The 25,553-nt window shown below is 36.5% G+C and overlaps 1 protein-coding gene across 1 annotated transcript in view; it reads right to left on the bottom strand.

The window, feature by feature from the left end:
• LOC126298810 (uncharacterized) overlaps positions 1-25,553 on the bottom strand; it is a 118,779-nt gene that overhangs the window by 2,550 nt on the left and 90,676 nt on the right. The window contains exons 7-12 of the mRNA XM_049990275.1: positions 23,632-23,744; positions 17,005-17,230; positions 16,799-16,918; positions 15,915-16,090; positions 10,492-10,625; positions 886-1,025 (exon numbers count right to left, since the gene is read on the bottom strand). Coding sequence (XP_049846232.1) covers positions 886-1,025; positions 10,492-10,625; positions 15,915-16,090; positions 16,799-16,918; positions 17,005-17,230; positions 23,632-23,744 — 909 coding nt within the window. The remainder of the gene's footprint in view (positions 1-885; positions 1,026-10,491; positions 10,626-15,914; positions 16,091-16,798; positions 16,919-17,004; positions 17,231-23,631; positions 23,745-25,553) is intronic.

Here is a 25,553-nt window from a genome sequence, read left to right as displayed (position 1 = left end):
CAAAATGTAAACATTCATTTTAATGTGTGTTACTTTAAACATTGGTGGTTATAATATTTAATAACTATGAAGACAGGACTATATCAGTTCCAGTATTCTTCACATAAATAGATATTCATTATGTAATGATATTTGTTTGCCTATGTACCATGCAAGAAGATACTACTACCCTCATGCAACATCAATGAATTGTGGTCATTTGAGAATCAGAAACTGGAAATGTTAATTATCTTATTTCCTTGCAAATATACTGCTTACATAACCATGATTTTCTAAACTGCAGACATAATTGTTTTGGATGCATTCATTACAAGAAATATTTTTCATTGTCTCCACAGCATTTTTTCATCGAAAATTTTAAATTCAGTAGAAAACACATGTTCTTTTAAATTATATTTTCTGTATTTGTAATCATTACCATTAAGAACCAATTCTGATTTTTTGTCCAAATTTGAAGTGGATAATGATTGCTGTGTTTATTTTAGATTTTTCCTCAATAATTACTAGTGTTACCTTACTCTGTATTTAAGTTAGGATAGATGAAGAGTTTAATGTATGTAATACCACCTTAAAAAGTCTGAGATAATTCTAAAAAGCACTATGACTTAAGAAGAATGTTTTCTGAGAATTGCAATAAATTATTAATCTTCAAAATCACACAGTTTCAGTGTTCTAGCTAGTTTTTGTGCTAAAGCTGTCTACTAAGAAAAAATAATTTACAAAATTTATACAGAATGCTTTCTAACTATAAAATTTGCGACCTAAAATCTAGGTTGATATATCTTGGTTCTTAGTTTAAGGTTATAATTTTCATTTATGTGCATCTTTTTATTTGCCGCTATGAAACTGTAACATTTTCTGATAAAATTACATAATATTCCTTACTATCATCTGGAATTTCAATGCGGAATGTCAGCTTGTCACCAATGCGCACTGTCTCCACCTCACGACCCCTACTGTCCAAAATTCTGATACGTGGTGGAGGTGCTTCTGGTGCAGAAGTAATACTGATCATCTCTGGATCCCTAAACAAAAATGATAATAGTTGGTATTATGTGATGTAATTTGAAAGCATAGACACTTTCTTCTGTTCAGAAGTTCTCACTGTTGCATTTACTTGGGTATATGAGCTCCTTAGAGAACAGCAGGACAAATATTTTGATGAGAAATAACCCTCTGAGACCAACATTTCACATTATATTGTTGATAAATTTGTTAAAACAAAACAGGGTAACATGCAACCAGACTGTTCAAAGCCTTTTATTGAATAAATCATGGTAACCTAATGACAAAAGTTACTGAAGGAGAGGTTTCCAATGGCACAAAATATATATCAGTGGTGAAATTTTTGCTGTTGATGTATACTTCAGTCCACAGAATCTGAATGATGAAAAAGTATTTATTACGGCAGCTATGTTCTTGTTTTATAATCAGGAATTGGGCAGAATTATAAGAAACTTAAGCTCAAAATAACTAAAACCTAATTAATAGGTCTCAGATATGAGCTGTTGGTTACAAGGGTATTGGAAAATGGAAATATATGAAATAATTTGATGTTATAAAATACATAACAGAACAGAGCACTTTGTTGGGAGGTACTAGAGATCTGCTAAGATCTCATGATGAGGCACTGAAAAAAAAAAAAATAGAAACAAAGAATAAAGTAAACTATTGAGTTATTTATTCTCATAGGACCTACAGACTAGATGTCATTTTATTGTCTAAAACTAACATTAATAATAATAATAACAGCAATAACCTAGCCATGTACACGTGGTACGGGAAGGTTATCTGAGTGGAAAAATTCCAATATCTTGGGGAATATGTAGAATTAGGAGAATCTGACAAAGTGTCCAACATAGAGAGAACAGGAAAACTTCACAAAGTGTACAAACTGACATAGACACACTACAATAAAATAAATTTTTCAAGACAGGCCAAATCTGGGCACTACAATACAGTTGTACTACTAGAAATATGCTACGGGTCAGAAATGACCACAACCATAGCATCAGGCATCACAGAGACAGGAAAAATTGAACGTAAAATCCTCACCAACATTTCTGAAGTAGTACACTGGGATGGTATATGGATGAAGAGACCAACCAAAAAATTATATGAATGCACAGACAGGCTCACAGATATGATCAGGAAATGCCAACTAAGATGCTGTGGACGCATGCATAGAATGAACAACAACAGACTCAAAAAGAGGATTTTTGATGTAGTAAACAGTTCAATGAAAAAATCCAGTTTGTTTCAAGAAATAGAAGAAGATCTGAAACAAGCAGGGATCAATACTGAAATGGTAAATGAAAGAGACTAAGCCAGAAACAAATTTGAAGTAAAAAAAGGAAGAAAACAGGCAAAATAGAAACAAAACAAAGGAAACAGGAACACAGCCAAAGAATAAAGTGATTTTCTGAAGAGGAAAAGAAAAAGAAACAAGGAAAAAATTAATAATCATGTAACATTACAGTTAACCACTGTCATGGAGGCAAAAATGTGTAAATATAATAATAATAATAATAATAATAATAATAATAATAATAATAATAATAATAATAATATTTAGAATTAACATTCATAATAATCACACTACTACAAAAAGGATTGATTGCTACTCACCACACAGAGGAGATATTGGGTCGCAGATGGGCACAACAAGAAGACTGCTGTACATTTGAGGTTTTGGCCAAAAGAACTTCTAAAACAGAAAGAACACACACATTCACCAAGCACAGCTCACACACACATGACCACTGTCTCTGGCCACTGGTCATGTGTCTATGAGTTCTGCTTTTATGAATGTGTATGTGTGTGTGTGTTTTCTACTTTAGAAGAAGGCCTTTTTGCTGAAAGCTCAAATGCATAGTAGTCTTTTTGTTGTGTCTTACTGTGACTCAATGTCTCCTTTATATGGTGAGTAGCAATCTGCCCTTTTCATAATATTGTTGTTATTCCATCCTGGATTTTCCATTGCTTTATCCATAATAATCATAAGACTGAAATTCATAAGCATAGTCAAAGAAACAGTCAATTTAACAAACACTGACTTTCAGCATCCACTGTTGAGCAGTGCATGCATGATATGTGAGGCACAGACAAAAATCATTTGAGGAAAATGCTGGATACAACTGAACATTGTCAGAAGAGTAATGCAGTGCTGTTCCTTTTATTTTACATATTTTGGCTGTATTTTTAAAGAAATCTGTCTTTCACAACTTGGGACTAATTATATCTAAGATGATCATTGAATGTGATTGAAACTAGTTATCTAGTGTGACTAATTGCAACTGAGTCTGTGCCAATAAATATTTTTTTTAAATATAAGGTTTTGCATCTTTCATGAGACTGTTATCCATTATTAATATTACAAAGTAGTATGTGATTCACAGCATTAGTGTAGAACCCAATACATATTTATGTCTCAGTCCAATACCTTGTCACTTTAGGATTTTTGCATCAACATATAATTTTGAGCTCACAGTAAACACTTTTGGTCAGTAATTTGGGATTTTGTTTCAGTCTGTAGTGAAATATCATAACTGGCAAAAGTAACAATGTCTGATAAAAATATGCAAGTGCACTTCAGTTTTTTAACAATGTAAAATCGCAATTTCTCACATAAAAATAATAGTGATGATAAAAAAATATATGATGAGCTATTACTGAATATATATGGACGTGAAAGGAATGTATCACTCACATGAAAAAATCATGCACTTGTATCAGGAAGTTCATATTTGTAAAGGGATGTCAATAATTTCAGCTGAAAATATTAAATAATTCAATGAAGAAGTCTCCCATAAAACTGTCCAAGTATAATAAAATTTATAGTAATTATGTTTTCAACAAAGAAAGAAATGTATTCATTAATAAAAATTTATAAATCTGATTGCAGCTGTGACCACACAGTCCAGTTTGGCTCAGTATATCTCATTTTGTCTCAGTGTCAGTTATTTGGGATTTTAAATGGTCTCTGGAATCATCCAATAAACCAAGAATGTGAAGAAAAGTGTTTGACTTAATACAGTAAAGACCTGAAGATTATTTAACATGATTTTAAATTAAGAACAGTAGATAACTACTGTACTAACACTAAATTTACAACAATCTATGTAACAGTGAGATGTTCACTTCCAACTAAGAATGTGGTGTAATTAATGTCTTGCAGTTGTGGTGAACTAAAAACATCAAGCAAAATAGATGAAAAATATTTTGTTTAATTATTGCATGTTTAATAATGGCAGATAGTAGGGAAAAAGATTTCAAGCATAAATGATTCATTCAAAATTAAGATGGAACCAATACATAGATAAAAAGCTCAGTTCATCCTGTTTAGCTCTTATCCGCATCGTGGAGTCTTATCCGCCAGACAGGAATTCTAGCATATTTTGAGAACTTTCATTCTATGCTGTCTTACAGAATAATCTTTTAGGGCAACATTTCTGTGCTTAATGAAGTACTTAATATGATATAAAGCAATAAGAATATTATGCAATATTTATAATCCAAAAAGTTTTCAGAAGTTTTCTTACCCATGTATGTAAATTCATTTGATCTTTACTGTTATTCATAGATAATAATAAGAGATTTTCTTTAAACAAACTACCAGTACAATACATATGATGGTAACACAAGGTCTAATATAGTTTCCATATGGATGTTGCAACCTGCAAATTGTTATAATATTTGGTCCCTTATTAACAAATCTCTGTTAGCACTAAGGTGAACTATTTTCATTGTAAAATGCGATCATACAGGGCATAAATCTTATCCTACAAAAATACTCTTTATACTCAAAGAAATTTAAACTATGTGATAATATATGAACATAGGGTGAATAGTATGATTATAAGAAGAGCAGCCTTTTTGAAAGTAGCTACATTTCAATTGATTAAGTAAGCCAATGATTTTCAGGCTTTTTAAATTTGGAGTACAGTGTGTTTTGGCAAATAATACACTCCTGGAAATTGAAATAAGAACACCGCGAATTCATTGTCCCAGGAAGGGGAAACTTTATTGACATATTCCTGGGGTCAGATACATCACATGATCACACTGACAGAACCACAGGCACATAGACACAGGCAACAGAGCATGCACAATGTCGACACTAGTACAGTGTATATCCACCTTTCGCCGCAATGCAGGCTGCTATTCCCCTTGGATACGATCGTAGAGATGCTGGATGTAGTCCTGTGGAACGGCTTGCCATGTCATTTCCACCTGGCGCCTCAGTTGGACCAGCGTTCGTGCTGGACGTGCAGAACGCGTGAGACGACGCTTCATCCAGTCCCAAACATGCTCAATGGGGGACAGATCCGGAGATCTTGCTGGCCAGGGTAGTTGACTTACACCTTCTAGAGCACGTTGGGTGGCACGGGATACATGCGGACGTGCATTGTCCTGTTGGAACAGCAAGTTCCCTTGCCGGTCTAGGAATGGTAGAACGATGGGTTCGATGACGGATTGGATGTACCGTGCACTATTCAGTGTCCCCTCGACGATCACCAGAGGTGTACGGCCAGTGTAGGAGATCGCTCCCCACACCATGATGCCAGGGTGTTGGCCCTGTGTGCCTCGGTCGTATGCAGTCCTGATTGTGGCGCTCACCTGCACGGCGCCAAACACGCATACGACCATCATTGGAACCAAGGCAGAAGCGACTCTCATCGCTGAAGACGACACGTCTCCATTCGTCCCTCCATTCACGCCTGTCGCGACACCACTGGAGGCGGGCTGCACGATGTTGGGGCGTGAGCGGAAGACGGCCTAACGGTGTGCGGGACCGTAGCCCAGCTTCATGGAGACGGTTGCGAATGGTCCTCGCCGATACCCCAGGAGCTACAGTGTCCCTAATTTGCTGGGAAGTGGCGTTGCGGTCCCCTACGGCACTGCGTAGGATCCTACGGTCTTGGCGTGCATCCGTGCGTCGCTGCGGTCCGGTCCCAGGTCGACGGGCACGTGCACCTTCCGCCGACCACTGGCGACAACATCGATGTACTGTGGAGACCTCACGCCCCACGTGTTGAGCAATTCGGCGGTACGTCGACCCGGCCTCCCACATGCCCACTATACGCCCTCGCTCAAAGTCCGTCAACTGCACATACGGTTCACGTCCACACTGTCGCGGCATGCTACCAGAGTTAAAGACTGCGATGGAGCTCCGTATGCCACGGCAAACTGGCTGACACTGACGGCGGCGGTGCACAAATGCTGCGCAGCTAGCGCCATTCGACGGCCAACACCGCGGTTCCTGGTGTGTCCGCCGTGCCGTGCGTGTTATCATTGCTTGTACAGCCCTCTCACAGTGTCCGGAGCAAGTATGGTGGGTCTGACACACCGGTGTCAATGTGTTCTTTTTTCCATTTACAGGAGTGTATATGCATCCTGTCTTCAATGGTAGTTGCTAACATACTCTGCAAGAGCAGTTTAAAATAACTATATCTCTATGGGAATTTATATTTTGACTCATTCTAAGTTCTTTGGGATTCTTCCTAAAATGGGATACAGAGACAGATGTATGAATAAATTAATGACACTTGATGGAATATGCATAGGTGGTAGAGAATGACATGATTTGGCACCTCCCATTGCAATTAGGACCATTTGACATGTGGTTGTCTTTTAGTACTGACAAGGTTTATGGACTATAAATGGAGGGCACTTATCATTGACTAGTCTAGACAGCATGGTTTCAGTGAAATGAACATGATAGTGTAGGTGAAGTTTACCAGCAGCTAATAGAAATGTGGAGAGACACTGACCCAAAGTTTAAAACAATGTTTAGTTGGTACAAGTACTTTGACAATAGGACGAAATGTGATGGCAAGTGACCGGGGGGGGGGGGGGGGGGGGGTGAAAGAGAGAGAGAGAGAGAGAGAGAGAGAGAGAGAGAGAGAGAGAGAGAGAGAGAGAGTGTGTGTGTGTGTGTGTGTGTGTGTGTGTGTGTGTGTGCACAATCACTCTATCTCACATGGCTTAAGACAATGGAAAAAGGGTGAAATGTGATATACCTGGGATTAAAAAGAAGTAAAATGACAGAGGAGACAAGAGTAAGGCACAGGGAAGTGTGACTAGCTGACCACTTACAAAAACCAGTGGGTCTCCTGTGGCCTTGTTAGCATATGAAGAACATTACCCTAAAGTTTTAAGAAATAAGTTGGACAAATCACAAAACCTTTAAATTTTCACAACATTCATTTGAATGTTACTTAAAATAGAGGGCAGACCTCTCAGCAAGTCTGCCACTGTCATTTGGTGTGAAAATAAAACACACACTAATAAAGTGTGGTGCAAGCACCACACATTGGAGAGTCCTCTCGCTGGAGCAAGAAGCCATAAGTCAATAGGGCTGTGGCCTATGCGAAGATGAGTAAGGAGAACCTTGTCTCATCTGTGTAGCTGGAAGGAGGTACACTATTACCACATTTTGCACTTTCCTAGACAGAGCTATTGCCTGTCACTTCTAGCCATTCATATTTCCATCAATGCATGACTTTGTACCTCAACAGTGAGATGATAGCATGCAGGGGGATGGCACACTGAACTAACTGAGGATCATGACATGTCTCCTCGGCTGCTACTTCCACCTTTTTGTTTCCCTGCAGTACCTATGTTCCCTGCCATCCAGCAGAAAGTCACCTCCTTCCCCAGCCTTTGTATGTGGAGAAGGGTGTTATGGATATCCTGGACTACATTATCAGCTGGGTACGAACTTCGCAGAGACTGAAAGGCACTCAGTGAGTTGGAATGGATGGGGAATTTAGCAAGCATGGTACATCTCATCTGTTCCAGTGCCCTCAAGATCACAGATAATTTGGAATCAAATACAGTGAATACTGGAGGCAACTGAATCTTGAGCACTCGATGTGGGAAGACAACAGAGAAAGCAATGGAGTCCCCCTGTTAAGACCCATCTGTGAATACAGCTACATAATTGTAGTGCACATTTAAAATGCCAGAAAAATCATATTAAAAACAGAAGCAGGAGTTTAGTCTTTTCTGCAATGCACTAAATCTAAAATTACTCTGGGCCTTTGCAGTAACCAGGGTGACAGTTGGCTAAATCTGGCCTGCTTGCTCGATTGGGTGTTGGAACCTACTAGCAGCCCACCCTTTCCCTTGGGAGGAGAATAAAAGAATTTGGAGGGCTACATCTTGGTCCCATGAGCAGCTAGAGAAATAAAAGTTGACCTAGACAGAGCCCCACATGCCTAGGTAAGCCTTTTACAACTGAGGTGTTGCAGGTTCCTCAGAGGTTGCTTACTAGTGACTGTTCCACCTCAACAGCCATGCATCTCATTGTCACATAGCACACTTTTAGACTTTTTTATATAGAGGATTTTACTATCCTTGTAATCCAGGTGGTCAGTCCCAGGTTCCCATTCTCTGTGGCACTCATGGTTCCATCGCCATGCTGCACGATGGTTGCTGAAGCATGCCCAGAGCTTACAGTGACAGAAGACTGAAGGTGCATATGAGTCTGCAGCTCAGGAACTGTGGGTTCACCAAGCCTGTACCCAGCAAATGAATGCTGAGCCCCTGAGAGCATCAGCAAGGACCTAACAGCCTAGTAGGTGATGCATGACAGAAATACTTCTGTATATTTTTATTTCCAGTCTCTACATACAAAACACACATTTAGCAAAGTTTGGGGGCAGCAGCTAATATTCAGTCATTGAAAACAATATGAAATTGGCGGAGTTTTGTGTTCACTGTGCTACCTCATGAACAGGCTCATAAGCAAAAGTGTGAGTAGATTAAATACAACTAATAACTGCTGGCAATTAATGGCAACAGTCCACTGGCTGCTTTTTCTCAACTGACAGCTAGTTATGACTCTTGACTCAGATATGGTCACTTTTTAGTGACTCCTACAAAGCAACATGTCACAGTATATAAGACACTGGACTCATGTTCAGAAAGGATAACTGCAACTCAGACATCATGATTTAAGTTTCCAATGAATCACAGAGAGTCACATCAGGGATATTGTACAAAGAGTTCTTAAACAATCTATAGCGATTTCCTTCTCAGACTGAAATGTTGCTCTGTCTCTAATGATCCCAATGTTGATTAGGTGTTAAACTCTAAGTTTCTTTACTTCCAGAAGTCGTCACCTAACAAAATCTGCATCTGCCCTCAGATGTGAAAATCCATTACTATCAATATTTTAGTATTCAAAATGCATTCTGCTTATCTATTGACCCATGCAGGAGAGACTGAATGGAAATCTTACTGCATTCTTGCAGGATATCTATGACACAGAATCCATAAGCAAAACTACTCTTGTAGGGTACTGCCTTCTCAACATGTTGCTGCAATCAGGAACTAGACTGGATGAAAATGAGTACATAGACCTTCCCTATTCCCCTTTCCCTTCTCTTATTTTCCTGATGTGTGAACTAGTGCAGTGAGTTGCCCTGTGGACTTACATTTGGGAGGAGTGAGGTTAAAATTCACATCTGACCATCCTGATTTAGTGTTTTTCTGGTTACCATTAATAATTCAGTGCAATGCCAAGAAAATACCTTGAACAAGATCATGGTTAATTTCTTTTGCTAAGATCATAAATTCTGTGCTCTGTTTCTTATGATCTTATCATCAATGGGGTATTAAATCCTAGTCTTATTTCTTCCCTGTTCTCATAATGTAGCAACAATATCTTCAATAAAAACTGAAAAAAACTTTGAGAAGAAGGACTTTCGATGATGCAAATGCCCTACAGGAGGCTGTCTGCTAGTGACACCACACAATTCAAGGGGAGAGAGAGGGGGAAGACGGGGGGGTTGGGTTGTTTGGGGGAGGAGACCAAACAGCGAGGTCATTGGTCTCATCAGATTAGGGAAGAATGGGGAAGGAATTCTGCCATGGCCTTTGAAAGGAACCATCCCGGCATTTGCCTGGAGCGATTTAGGGAAATCATGGAAAACCTAAATCAGGACGGCCGGACGTGGGATTGAACCGTTGTCCTCCCGAATGCGATTCCAGTGTGCGGAAGAGAGGGGTACTGCATCCTATAGGCCATCACAAGTCATACACAGTGATACCATCAGTTCATAATGCTGGAAGGAGACATCAATGGCATCTGGATTACAATGTTTATTCATTGCATCATTGTAATTTTATGATGTTGATCTTGCTTATGAGTGTTTCATATGTAAAGGTTTCTTCATTGCAATACCAGTATACTTTAAAATATATTCCTAGACAGCTATGACATAGGTGAATACTTCTGCTTGTTGTATTTCCTTAAAAATAATAAAACTGAATATTATCTGGCAGAAATAATTATTACTTCAGGAACTGCAGTATTTAATACACAGCTGTACTTAATTTTTTGTTTTGAGTATTGATTTTTGTCAAACTCAGGCTGTCATTGAGTCACAAAAAGTGTATTCAACAATGCATTCTAAAATTGCAATAATTAATCATTTTTTAGCACTACCTATAGAAAATAAATATTATGTCATTAAAAATTACCTGATTGGCATCATTCCAAATGTTATATTCTTTGAAGACATGTCATAAGTACATTTCACTTTGTATATCTTATCAGCCTTTGTCATGACCACACTGTGGTGTTGCAGAACTACAGTGTTAGTATAGACACCTGTCTGTAAAAGAAAAATTAGTAGAGTTTATATTATTTAATGCTTGCACTTCGTTTTTTTCCAATTTGCATGTAAATAGAACACAAAATATGTGAAGTTTAATTAAGAAAAATATTTAAGTGTAATTAAGAAAATGTTATTCCCCTTAATGGATTAACAAACATAATGTTATTTCCCTTAATTGTTAAAAATATAAATAAAGCTCTCTCTCTCTCTCTCCCTCCCTCTCTCTCTCTCTCTCTCTCTCTCTCTCTCTCTCTCTCTCTCTCTCTCTCTCTCTCTTTCTTTCTATATGACAATTCCTATATAATGTATATGATAAAATTGAATTGAATTAAATTGAGTGTATTGCTCCTGCCATTCTTACACAACAGTAGTATAACACTAAAAAATAAAAATTACAAAACAAAAAATATGTATCTGTCCATTTTTGACATAAGAAGACATCTGACTCTGTTAATAAAAGTGTTTTAGGGCAATAAAGAACACCGTAATTGACAAGAACAGGCAGAATTATACTGGGTACTACATTACTAAGTTGAAACTTCATTCAACAATTAACGAGATTAGTGATGCTTATCTAAGGATTATGTAATACATTCTTTGTGTTTAAATGAAGCATATCAAGTGTGGTCTCTAAATGTCACAAATAAATAATTTTGAAAATAAATTTGTTAATAAAAAATCTTTATCATGACTGAATCTACTACTTAATCTTTAATCAATGGTAAAATTTTTATATGCAAATGTGTATATGCAACAACATGTAGTGTGCTTTTTTTTGTAATGTCTTAAAATTGGTGTGTACAGCACGTCAATGGCAAGATCCAAGAAAGGAAATACTCATGTAAACCACTGTTTCACTTAATATGACATGGACTTTGGAAGAAAAGAAAACTGATTGATAAAGATTGTTTTTAATTGTTTTAATTTGTTATCCCATTTTTCTTTGAAGGCCGTTCATAAATTATTTATGTGCCTTGCAGAGAACACACTTTTGAACAAAATTTATTTTATCTAGATTTAGTATCAAGAACTAGAACTAGACTGAATGTGGAAAATGGACATGATTCATGTGAACTAGAGATTTACGGTTCAGGTGTGCCTTGCTGTGTCAGGCATAATGGAGTTCCTTGCCAGAATCTAGGCTTTTTGATGCCTGGAATCAAAAACGGAACTATTGTTTGACAATAGCATACTTTTGATAAGTTGATCTTGTATCTGAAAGCATTGCTGTGTGTACTGAAAAATGTATTGTGAGTTATAACTCATTTACATAGGTATTGGCAGAAAGCTCATTTTGTTTTCCTGTTAACTTGAGTCTGGAGCCTGTCAGTGTTTTCTATTATGCCAATGAGAAGTTTGGTTCACTCAGAGATGTGATATTATGGTTCAAGTGGTGGTGGGAGTGAGGAAGGGGGGGGGGGGGGGGGGGGGAGAGATGACAGAGCGAGAAGACAGAGCTAATGATTATAGGTGTCATCATCTCATACACTGTTAGTTGAAGAGTTGCTGTAGCTGGGGACAAAGTTTGGTAAAAGGGCCATTTAAGTGATGTGCTGAGTCTTATTATTCAAAGGTAGTTTTGTGTTCAGGTGGAGAAAAATATTCTGAGGGTCTTTTGGTGCTTTACTGTGGGCTTGCTGGACTGATTTTTGGATAGCAGTATTACATAGGGGGGCATGTTGTAGGGTTATGGTGTGAAATAAATGAATGCTAGAATCCAGAGTAGGGATTCAGTGGTAGTTGGTAGCAAGAAGGAAAGTACAGAAAATAATGACAAAAAGGAAGTGACTCCTAGGGATGAGTGAAAGTAGAAAACTTATAGGCAAGTGCTAAGATTATACAAATCTACATTTACTTTTTAGTGCTGCTGCTTACTGACAAAAAGTACTGAAGACTTAAACAAAAAGTTCTTATAACAGTTTGAGTTAAAATAGGAAACAGCCTTTTGAAGAAACATATGGTGCTCAGCAATAAGAAAGAAATAATGTTTAGAGTTTAATGTGTCACTGATATTGAAATTATAGATGAGGTAATAGCTCAGCTGAATGATAATGAGGACTGAATGTAGCCTAGCCTTGGTGAAGGGACCATTATGGCATTTAGGGAAATCATAGGGTAAGAAATAATAAATTAACAGATTTGGCATGAGATCTTTCAGACAATGAAATAGTTGGGTGAGTTAAAATTTTACTGGGTCATTTACCCATTTCCAAAGGTAATGAACTTTATTCCTTTTATTTTCTGGTGGTAATTAAAGTGTTTGGTGTTATTATAGGAGCCAGAAGAGGGAAGGGTGAAGTCTATGCCTATAATAAAGTCTAATCCTGTTTATATACAATGAATTTCTCTCTGGCAGTAATTGTGACCAGAGGGTTGAATGTATATGAAGTTAAAAAGATATTAATGCTTACTCACAGAAAGAGTGTATCTTTTGATCACATTCGACTATGAAAGGTGATAGTGGAGAGAAAGAATAGGTCTATGGGTCTGCCATTTAAATATATTTCTGATCAACACTATTTCATGACATTTTAGTGGGTCCAGCATTTGAAAACAATGTAACATTACAGGTAATATTGGTAATGAAATGAATACAGTTCAAGAAGAGACCATAAAATTTAAGTTTACCCCATTTTTTGTTTATGAAACCTCATCCAAGAATTTTCTGTTAGCTCTTTTATTTTTCATTCTATGTTTCTAAATGCATTATCTTGAGCATTCATATTAATTTGCAGTCACCTGTCTGCAATTATCTATCATAGCCTTTTCCTTCCCTATTGCTGTGATGATCATTTCCTTTTTTCTTGTCTTATTTTAAGATACTTCTTCTGTTAGCATTTTAGATTATTTTTTTGTAAAATTATCAACTTTTTTACTTTTGTTCACTTCTGTTTATCCTTGTAACATGATTTTTTTCTTTCATCACTTTTTCATTATCCTTCATACGTTTTAGGCACTTCTAACAGCATCCTTTTTTTTTAATGTCCTGCTTCGTCGAATGTGTTTTGCTCATATTTAGTGAATTTTAAGTATGTTTTACTATCTTATATTTTTTACTTGTCATGTGATGGCCATCTATTTACTCTCATCTGTACAACTACAAATAAGAGCCAATGAATATTTCTTAGCTCTCCAGTATTATGATATTGATATGGGATTTATCTTTCAAACCAACTGTTTTATGACATGTCAGCTATTCCAGCAGAGTATACCATTCATATTTCCAATTCTTGAACTATGTATATTTAGTCGTATAAATTTTCATCTTCCCATCTGTATGTGTATTTTCTATCTTTCTCAAATTCACCCCTTACTGTTGCCGCACCTCTGTTTCATCTCATATGTTATTTCTGATATATTGTTCATTAAATCCCCATTTAAATGTCAGCCTTCCATCTGTTTCCATTTAATCTTTGACAGATCTAAAGAATCCAATGTCATCAATACACTGAGTTACTGAAAAACCTTATTTAAACATTTTATAGCTGCACCATAAATCTTAATTGCAACATTTGCTATATGGATGGTTTGCTCTCAAAGATATGGTTGTGCAAATATGTAACTGAAATAGTGGGTCATAAAACAAAGTATTACATACCCAGAATGAATATGTAGGATGTAAAATATGAATAGTTAATTATTCCAATAGAAGTTTTGCAGAACATTGTTCTCAAAGTATGTATATGTGAATACTGCTGACTTGCATTGTTGTATGTCGGGGAGTTGATAATGCACAATGTCAAAAAATTCCATTAGATTATAACATACTTTTATGATACTGTTACATGGTATTTAAATAAGATACCTTTTAAATGAATTTTTGAGCTCCCCTCTTCTCCCTACATAGTCCGTACCATTACATTCTTATTTTCTTCACATTTCATACCACACAGTGCTTACTATTAAGATGATATAATTATTCTATTTGATAAAGAGTAGCTTGAATGATTCCACTTTCTACTAGATAATCATCACTGTCTCGTGTTCCTACATATGTACTTAATTTTTTTATGAAGCTCATTGTTATTCTGTAAGTCTTGTCACCAAGGAAGGAGGTGCAACAGTTATAGCACAGAACTTGGTTCAGGAGGAGTGTTGTTCAGGTTCTTGTGTAGTTATCAAACTTTAAGCTTTGCATAGTTTGCTTAAATTTTGATCAAAGTGAATGCTGGGCTGCTTCTGTTGGGGGGAGGATGGGAAGAGGGAGGGATGTGGGAAATCATGGCCAATTTCTTCTTCATTCTCGTTTATTCTAAAACTGTACTTCATCTGCTGGCCGCGGTGGCCAAGCGGTTCTTGGCGCTTCAGTCCAGAATTGCGCGACTGCTATGGTCACAGGTTTGAATCCTGCCTTGGGCATCGATGTGTGTGATGTCCTTAGGTTAGTTTGGTTTAAGTAGTTCTAAGTTCTAGGGGACTGATGACCTCAGATGTTAAGTCCCATAGTGCTCAGAGCCATTTGAACCATTTTGTACTTCATCTCTAATGATGTTGTCACTGGTAAGATGCTTAAGGCCATCTCCCTTCCTTTGTAAATTTGGTCTCAAAAAGCTTCCTTGTAATTCATTTCCTGCAGACTTGGTGATGAGACAGGTTTACTGAAATTTCACTGAAAACAATGGGAAAAACAACTAAAAGTGCTTGTTGTGGAGGTTCATGTTTTTGCCTATTTTTTAATTAATAGATTCAGCCATTCTTCATCTTCCATTGGCCTCATCATGAAGAACAACACATAGAAAAATAGAAAGAGTGACACTGTAAATCAATAAATAGAAGCAGCTATTAGAAACTATCAGTCATAGCTGATTATGTTCAACTACTATAAACCACATTAAATGAGGACATTTTAGGTTTGAGTTCACCATGACTGCTGTGAACATTAAATGAACTACAAGTCTGATGTATGGTATCTTTTTCATGACTGAGTGCAGTAAGGTTTTGTGATAACTTTCACTAAATTTAACATGATAAAATTAGGAGGAAAATTGCTACTTTTAAAAAAGCTGGTTGACAATTTGCAATTAGATATTTCAACCTTATACTGATGCATATTAATCCTATGTAAGTTTATAAGAAAGTTCAAACTGTTTTCATAACTTAAACATTATTAAAATCACAACAGAGCCAGTTATCTCTCAGACATCATTTGTGACTTAAATTTCCAAAATTAATTAAACTATATTCCAAATTGGAAAGTTTACATTAAAATCTACTTATTCTACATCCAAACACTTTTCTCAATATCAAGCAACAGCTAAGATGAATGTTATCAGAAAGTGCACTTACAACTGATTGTGTGTTGCAGTCTTGGCCACTCATTGTTAAATCCAACCGGAAAAGGTTGCTGTTCTGAACATCAATGTTACAAGTTTCTGATCGTCCAAGTGCATATATGCGCCCATTGAAAGGTTTGTTTGTACGCACCTGGACAGCAATTCTGGTATCTTTACAGTTAACTGAAACTGTGTAACAGATTTGTGAATTAGGATATTACTTGTAAGATAAAACACAAAAATATCAGACAGTATCTGTTTGTAATACTATATCTGTAATTTATAGTACTTTATATTTTAGGATTACATCCTGAATGAGAAACAAAGTAGTACTGTCCACATACAACTATTGTTCCACAAGACAATGTCTATGTGTGGCCTGTTATGAGAGAAGGTCATATGTTTCACTCCAGGTCAACAGCTGCACAGTAGGAAGTAGGGAAGTAAAAAGCACTGGACTCAGCATCTCTTAACAAACATACAACAGTTGAAAATGTCAGTAGTATCAAATATACACTTCCTTGTGGTGTGAGTTTACTAGCTGGATGAGTGTCAGTTACAGCTGTAATAGAGTGAGAAAAGGATAAATAAACTCTATTACACCCCAACTAGTTTGCTAGTTTGAGAATCACGTACACAGTGTTCATTAATATTTAATTATTATTCTTGGTGAACCTTCTAGTAGATAATAATACTAACATTACAAAACTGTTTGAATTTTGTGACAGTTCTTGATTTTGTATTAATGTGTTCACAAAATTTTATTGTGCTTAATATCAGAGCAATGTAAGAAGTAAACTTGCTTGTCACATATATGAGTGATAACTATACATTCTGCATTTATTTTCATCATAGTACTATTCCATTGAATTTTAAAATGTATAGTTTTATCCTCACCATCATAACAGGTTCCGGTCTTATCACAGTTGATATCTGTGCGACTCTGATTGTTCACACTAGGATCTTCTGTAGTATCAAAGACAACTGGTAATGTTTCCAGTGATGGATTGCTTGACTCTGTTGAAAAAAGCAAGGATTACATTATTAATGTAATGTATTTTGTAGGACTGATCTAATCTTAAATAATTATTTCATTTACTCACTTTCACATGCATTTTCATAGTATGAACCAATGCGCTCTCCATTGTCTATAAGTGGACGCTCAGCTTTTAAATAGGTGCTTGGTCCATCAGGTAGTGTTTTGTGATCAAGATGAAACAGGCGACAATTGTATGCACTTCCAATTGGAGGTCCTTGGTAAAGAAATGACCGACAAAGAAACTCACTCTCTATTTCACATGCAAGCCGGCAAGCTGCTTCACTGTTCACCTGTACAATAATGGAACAGAGGATGATGAAACATAGGCATAGAACTGTACATGGTTATGTGCTTATTAGAAAAAAATGTAAGTGATCACATTATTCTCGACTAATATCTTCACAAAAATTTAGATATATGAAAACTATTCATCTGCAACTAGGAGGACATGAAGAAACAAGGCAGTTTTATACAAATTAAATCAAGTTTTTTGTCTTCAATTTGTACTACTATAAATGATATTAATAGAAGTGAATCCTCAAAACTTTGGCCATTATCAAATGAGGTTATCATTTACTAAAGATAACAGGCCTCACTTGAATAGAAAATTGAACTTCAGTGACAAATATTTAGTGCAGAAGATTTAGCTTCAATATTCACAATGACAGAAATTGATACCTCTATTTGGTCAAACCTCACAGTCATGGCATCAAATAGCAAAAAGATAAGACCTAATGGAAATCCTTGGATATCACAGGAGATACTGAATTCAGAAGATGAAAGGAGAAAATATAAAAATGTAAGAAATAGAGTAAATGAAAGTGAATGCAGATGTCTATAAAATGATATTGACAGATAGGGCAAAATAGCTAATCAGGAATTGCTAGAGAACAAACGCAAGTATCTTCTTCTTCTGCCAATCCATGATTAGGCCCTATGACCTGTTCCAGCCTCATCATCTCTTCCTTGCCTTCCCACACCCCTTTGTCCAATAGTATTGTATTCCACTACTTGTTGAGGGTTCTCTGAGGTGACATATGCAATACATCCTGCTTCCTTTCCAATCCTGATTTTGTGGGATTATTTTTCCAGTTAATGCCTGTACCTTTGGTTCCTTCCTTATTTCTTCATTTCTTATTTTCTTCTCTTGTGCAGCCTTTCATTGATCTAAGGAATTTCATTTTTGATGTTTCAAGTTGTCTTAGGTCTTTTGATCTTAATATCCAACTTTCTGCTCCATATAGTACAATGGGTAATGCCATGACTTTACAACATTTCCAGTTTTACCCTTTGATGTTCTTTTTATCATGCCACATATTTGTTGATAGGTGTTAATTTTCTCATTTATTTCTTTCTATTTTGCAAAAGTTATGTCACATCCTAGATACTGCAAATGAGACACCTGTTTTGTTGTCATGTTATTAATACTTATAGGGTATTTTCATAAAAATGCCATTGTTTATGTTTTTGTTGTTGATATCTTTAGATTCTAATTTAGGCTTATGTTGTTTAATCTGTGTACCACTATTTGCAATTTGTCTTTACTGTCCTGCATGATTACCTGACTGTCATCAAAAAAGCATTGTATTTCGAAATTTACCTGGTGCAATTCTTATACCTTGACAATCCTGCCCATCATCCATTCCCTGACCCAGTTGTTGATGTAGGTGTTGAACAGTGTTGGTGACATACTACAGCCTTGGCTTACTCCCTGGTTTATCTCTATTTCAGGTGTCATCTCTTTGCCAGTATCTATTCTTATTTTGGTGTTTTTATATAAAGCGCAGAATACTGTTACCAGGTGTTAGGGGAAGCGTGTTTTCTTCATTATTGACCAGAGCTTTTTCTGCCGATATGGTCAAATGCTTTCTCAAAGTCAATAAATATAAAGTGTGTCTCAAAACTGAATTCTCATCTTTTTTGTATAATTTGTTTCAGAGTGAAAGCATCATTGGCACAAGGTCTTCTATATGGAAGCCTGCTTGCCATTCTAATAAAATTGAATCAGAGATGTTTTGAAGCCTTTCAATAATTAATTTACTGTAGATTTTATAAGAAGCATTCAGAAGATTGAGCCCCCTGTAATTACTGTCTTACTACTGTCTCAACTATTCCACCAGGTATGTAATATTTATATGAGACAGGGGAAATACCATCATGCTTCTAAAAGAAGGTAATATTTCCAGTTCCAGTACTGAACTATCAATTTAATGCCATCGTTCCAAAATACTGGCACAAGTTATTTACCGAAGAATGGAAAACTAGTGGAAGCTGACCTCAGGGAAGATCAGTTTGGGTTTTGGAGAAATGTAGGAATGCACAAAGCAATACAGCTTATCTTAGAAGACAAACCTACGTTTATAGCTTTTGTAGATTTGGATAAAGCTTTTGACAATGGCAGCTGGAATACGCTATTTGAAATGCTGAAGGAAGCAGCAGTAACATTATAGAGAGTGAAAGGTTATATACAAGTTGTACAGAAACCAGATTCCTGTAATGAGCCAAAGTGCATGAAGGGAAGTAATGGTTCAGGAGGGAGCGAGCCAGGATTGTAGCCTATCACTGATGTTATTTAATCTGTACACTGAGCAAGCAGTAATGAAAACAAAAGAAAAAAAAATTTGGAGTAACAATTAAAGTTCACAGAGAAGAAATAAAAACTTTGAGGTTTGCCAATGACATCATAATTCTTTCCGGGAAAGAACTTGGAAGAGCAGTTGAACAAAATGGACATTGCCTGGAAAGGAGAATGTAAAACGAACATAAACAAAAGCAAAACAAGGGTAATTGAATGCACTGAAATTAAATCAGGTGATACTGAGGGAATTAGATTAGGAAATGAGACACTAAAAGTACTCGATGAATTTTGCTATTTGGAGTGTAAAATAACTGGTGATGGAGAGATTAGAGAGGATACAAAATGTAGACTGACAATGGCAAGAAAATCATTTCTAAATAAGAGAAATTTGTTAACATTGGATACAAATTTAAGAGTCAAGAAGTCTTTTCTCTAGGTATTTGTCTGTAGTGTAGCCTTGTATGGAAGTGAAACATGGATGATTAGTAGGTCAGAGAAGAAGTTAATAGAAGCCTCTAAAAACTTGTGCTACAGAAGAATGCTGAAGGGTAGATGAGTAGAACTTGTAACTAATGGGGAAGTACTGAATAGAATTGGGGAGAAAAGAAATTTGTGGCATTACTTGACTAAAAGAAGGGATAATTTGATAGGACACATTATGAGACATCAAGATATAATCAATTTGATACTGGAGGGAAGTGTGGAGGGTAAAAACAATAGAGGGATACCAAAAGATGAATAGAGTAAGCAGGTTCAAATGGAGAGCTGCATCAAACCAATCTTTCGACTGAAAACACAACAGTAACATGTATAATACCAAGGCCTGCACTAAAAAAGGGAGAGAGGGGGAGGGGGGGGGGGCAACTGGTGGCAACTCATGTTAGTTTCATAGTGAATGAAGCAATAGTTGTGAGATTTCTCAGCTATATTAACATTATTAGTCTTGTTTACTCTTCACTGCAAAGAAAGGAAGGAAAAATGAAATGAATGCTATTAGTCCATTTCCATTACGTGTTCTGGCTTTCTTCAAGCTGATACTGAATTGATAGGTTTGTCCCCATCCTGTGTCTAATTTGTGATATGTCCATATGGTTGTATTCTACACGGGAGGATAGCATTCCGGACAATGGACAACCATTCCAACTATGACGTCAGGGTACCTAGGAAATGAGGTTGTGATTGCTGGGTAGCTTCACATCCGCAATTGTTGGGTACACAGTCACAGACACCGCAATATGGCACAGAGAAGATGTGGTGGAGGGCAATAGAAAGAAAGGAAACGGGACAGTAGCAAATTGATATGGCCCAATGGCTTAATGTGAATCATTCTGTTGTTTCTCAGACATGGCGACAGTTTATACAGACTGAAACTGTATCCTACAGATGAGGGCAGGGCTGAACACATGTGACTTCAGAAGAGAGCACTGTTATTTGACTGTGAGGTCATGACATTACCACCTTAGTACCACACGGCAACTGGCATATGAGCTCACAGCATTCGCTGGACATGTTGTATCAAGGCAAAAAGTATGCGGAAGGATATGTATTCATAGAAGGGAACGTCTAGAGTGGACTTATCAACATGCCACGTGGACAATCGATGAGTGGGACAATGTTGTTTTCACGGATGAGTCCCGATTCAGTCTGGAGAGTGATTCTTGATAGATTCACATCTGGAGGGAATGTGGAACATTATTTCAGGACCCAAAAATTGTGGAAGGTGACCAAGATTGAGGAGGATCCCTAATAGTGTGGGCAGGGATTGTGTTTACCCCTTAAACCACTCTTCATGAAATTGTATGGGTCAATTGGCAAGGTTTAACTGCTGTCAGATATTGTGATGAGATCTTGAGACCTCATTTGAGTTGTTGCTAGGTACTGTGAGCCCAGATGTCCTACTGATGGACTATACTGCTTGACACCACAGAGCACATTTGGTTGATGTTGTTTTTTGGAAACAGAAGATACTGCGTGTATGGCATGGCCTCCTCAATCTCCCAATTTGAATCCCATAGACCATGCCTGGGATGCACTACGGAGATGGCTTGCATCATGTCAGCATCCACCAACCACTCTCCAAGACTGCAAGCAGCTCTGCTGGAAGGATGGGTGCTACTGCCTCAACATGAGATTGGTGACGCCATTCACAGCATGCCCCATCATTTTTGTTTACTGTTATGCATGTTGCAGTTGTTTGCATTCTGTATTTTTTACATTGTTACTACTTTACTATCACCTGCTTATACTGTTTTGTGGCAAAATAAACACAACCTTGAAAAATTTCCTTTTGTTGCTTTAATTTTGGACTCCAGTGAATCAAAAATGTTTCTCTAAATTTTTATGAAATAGCATCACACTACTTTCAGTACATTCCAAACAACTTTTCTCCCTGTTTTCTGTTACTTTTGGATCATGTAGTCCTGTGCAAAGTGTCCATTGAGACCAGAGACACATTAAATGAAGAGGAGGATACAAGAAGAATACATTGTTAAATTATGGCTGTTGAGATTACTGTACATATAGTGTATATAGCTGAATAGCAGTAACCAAATATATTATGCTGTAATATCCAGTTTATTTATATTTTAAGACAATTATTTGATGGCAATTAAATATTAAACTAAATTTTCTTCTTTCTTCTAGAGAAAAGAGCTATGCTGTGTTAAATTAACACATAGAGTATTCATCTCATTCACTTCTCAGTGCCAAGCAAGGGAGAAAACATAAAATGTAATGTCTTACTGGCATCCAAGTCATTAAAGACAGAATATAAATTCAGATTGGGTAAGAATGGAGAAGGAACTTGAATGTTGCTTTGTTCAAGGAACAACCATGACATCTACTTCAGGTGACTTCAAGAATCCATAAACACCTAAATCTAGATGGTTAGATGGGGATTATAAGCACGGTCTTACTGAATATGAATCTGATCTCTTTAACAGAGTGCTAAAGGTCTTCATTGTTAAACTCACTAATTTGTGATGTGAGAGGAACCAATGAGAATAGTAATTTATTTATATTTTAGCTAGAATTGAATACTCTGAATATGACTGTTTTTTACCACATTACTCACCCAGATGGGAAAACTTAGTCCTGAAAGTCTTTAATTTATCAGATTAACTCTAATCACACACATGAGAAGATGACTGAAATCTTTTGGACATAGCCATTTCAACAAATATGCCACAAATTTGTAATATCGAACAAATTATTAATACAGTATTAGCATGGTGTGTCATTTACACTATACAAATAATCAGGATAAAAAATTTAGTTGAAATAAAAAGACAGAGCAAAATGTTGCAGAGTCCTATAGGATGGAAATCAAATGACAAATGACATTATTTAATGTCACTTCTTTTTGTGGCAAAATACATGATTGCTGAATTTACTATTTTGTTTCAAAAGAAGGTGAAACCCATTTTGTCAAAATGAATAAATAAAAATTGGAGTGGAAGAGAAAAATACAATTTTTCATTAGCAGAAGAACTAATTCATTTTTAATTATTGCTCCGATGAATTAATTAATTAATTCATCCATTCCTCTTCATGTTCTGTAGATCTCACTGAGGAGGATAACCTTCAGGGATGTGGTGATGTGGTACATCTAGGTGTATGTTAACAAAAGACAAGACAATAACAAAAACTGTTTCATATACTATATTAACAATAAACTTTCACTAAGTAGTATTGGTTAGTTGTACTCATGTTTATACCATCTAAATGTAATTGACCAAATTAGGAAGCAAGCTGTCAACTGTTGCCTTCTAAATTATACTACAGAGTTCTGTTTTTCCTGCTATTAGCAGCTTCATGTATACTTGATTACAATAGTATTTTTTAAGTAACGTATGTACCTACATCTGTAAATATTGATGTGAATCCTATTTGCAGTATATTACTGCTTACCATAGCCTTACAACAAACACCACTACTTGTCTTGTAGCTAATTTACAAACTTCAAGGAGCATTTCAATTTAACAGAAATGAAACAATTAATCAGAAATGTACAAGATATGAACATTAATAAAGCCCACACTACTAACAATGTAGCATTTCTTTATGAAAGGTTTCATGGTCATATTACAGGATTTTGTATTATAATATATGTACCTGTAGTTCCTTGTCAACATAATAGTGTAGACTGGCATACTGTGCAACTTTATCGTCTGAAACTCCAATCCTTGGGGAGATATACTGTCTGTTGCCTTTGCATGCTTGGTTAGCTGAAATAGAAAAACAGTTTTTTTCTGGAATTACATGGATGAAAATTGAAATCATCTCACTATAGATATATTGCTTTCTAATATCATACAATTTGTATTTCATACAGAAGAAATGCTTATTTTGAGTGTACAATGCTTCAAAAACATCCATTTCTTATTTGAATAAAAACTGTGACTGGAAGATAAAGCCAAAAAAGTGCTAACAAGAGAATTTGTCTTGTTTACACCTGCCAGGTCTTCATTAGTAACTCTGTGTATGCCATACTCAGTAGAGAATTCTTTACTGAAAGGCAGTTACTAAGCTCTACTCAGAAAAGTGGGTCAGCATTTCATTGTAACGATGTTATAAAGTCTGTGTAGGAACTCTGTGACAACCAAAAGAGCTGTGCTGTGTCTGCAGTTTATGGACTGATTATGAAGATAGTTGTAAAGGTATCCCATTGAGACAGCACATATGTTTAATATTTTATTAGGAACACTAAGAAACATAAGTAAATTATAGGTTTTCAGTGATCTAATGAGATTTGTAAGACAGAGATTTAGGAACCAGGTTTTAAATTGTAAGACATTTCCAGGGGCAGATGTGGACTCTGACCACAATCTATTGGTTATGAACTGTAGATTAAAACTGAAGAAACTGCAAAAAGGTGAGAATTTAAGGAGATGGGACCTGGACAAACTGACTAAACCAGAGGTTGTATAGAGTTTCAGGGAGAGCATAAGGGAACAATTGACAGGAATGGGGGAAAGAAATACAGTAGAAGAAGAATGGGTAGCTTTGAGAGATGAAGTAGTGAAGGCAGCAGAGGGTCAAGTAAGGCTAGTAGGGCTAGCAGAAATCCTTGGGTAACAGAAGAAATATTGAATTTAATTGATGAAAGGAGAAAATATAAAAATGCACTAAACGAAGCAGGCAAAAAGGAATACAAATGACTCAAAAATGAGATCAACAGGAAGTGCAAAATGGCTAAGCAGGCATGGCTAGAGGAAAAATGCAAGGATGTAGAGGCTTATCTCACTAGGAGTAAGACAGATACTGCCTACAGGAAAATTAAAGAGACCTTTGGAGAAAAGAGACCCACTTGTATGAATATCAAGAGCTCAGATGGAAACCCAGTTCTAAGCAAAGAAGGGAAAGCAGAAAGGTGGAAGGAGTATATAGAGGGTCTATACAAGGGTGATGTACTTGAGAACAATAATATGGAAATGGAAGAGGATGTAGATGAAGATAAAATGGGAGATATGATACTGCATGAAGAGTTTGACAGAGCACTGAAAGACCTGAGTCGAAACAAGGTCCCGGGAGTAGACAACATTCCATTAGAACTACTGACGGTCTTGGGAGAGCCACTCCTCACAAAACTCTACCATTTGGTGAGCAAGATGTGTGAGACAGGTGAAATGCCCTCAGACTTTAAGAAGAATATAATAATTCCAATCCCAAAGAAAGCAGATGTTGACAGATGTAAAAATTATCTAACAATGAGTTTAATAAGTCATGGATGGAAAATACTAACACGAATTCTTTACAGATGAATGGAAAAACTGGCAGAAGCCTACCTCGGGGAAGATCAGTTTGGATTCCGTAGAAATATTGGAACTCGTGAGGCAATACTGACCCAACAACTTATCTTAGAAAATAGATTAAGGAAAGGCAAACCTACGTTTCTAGCATTTGTAGACTTAGAGAAAGCTTTTGACAATGTTGAGTGGAATACTCTCTTTCAAATTCTGAAGGTGGCAGGGATAAAATACAGGGAGCAAAAGGCTATTTACAATTTGTACAGAAACCAGATGGCAATTATAAGA

The sequence above is a fragment of the Schistocerca gregaria genome, chromosome X (genome assembly GCF_023897955.1).
Source record: "Schistocerca gregaria isolate iqSchGreg1 chromosome X, iqSchGreg1.2, whole genome shotgun sequence".
NCBI lineage: Eukaryota > Metazoa > Arthropoda > Insecta > Orthoptera > Acrididae > Schistocerca > Schistocerca gregaria.
Note: the sequence above shows the minus strand (reverse complement) of the source record. Positions and strands in the feature narration are given on the sequence as shown.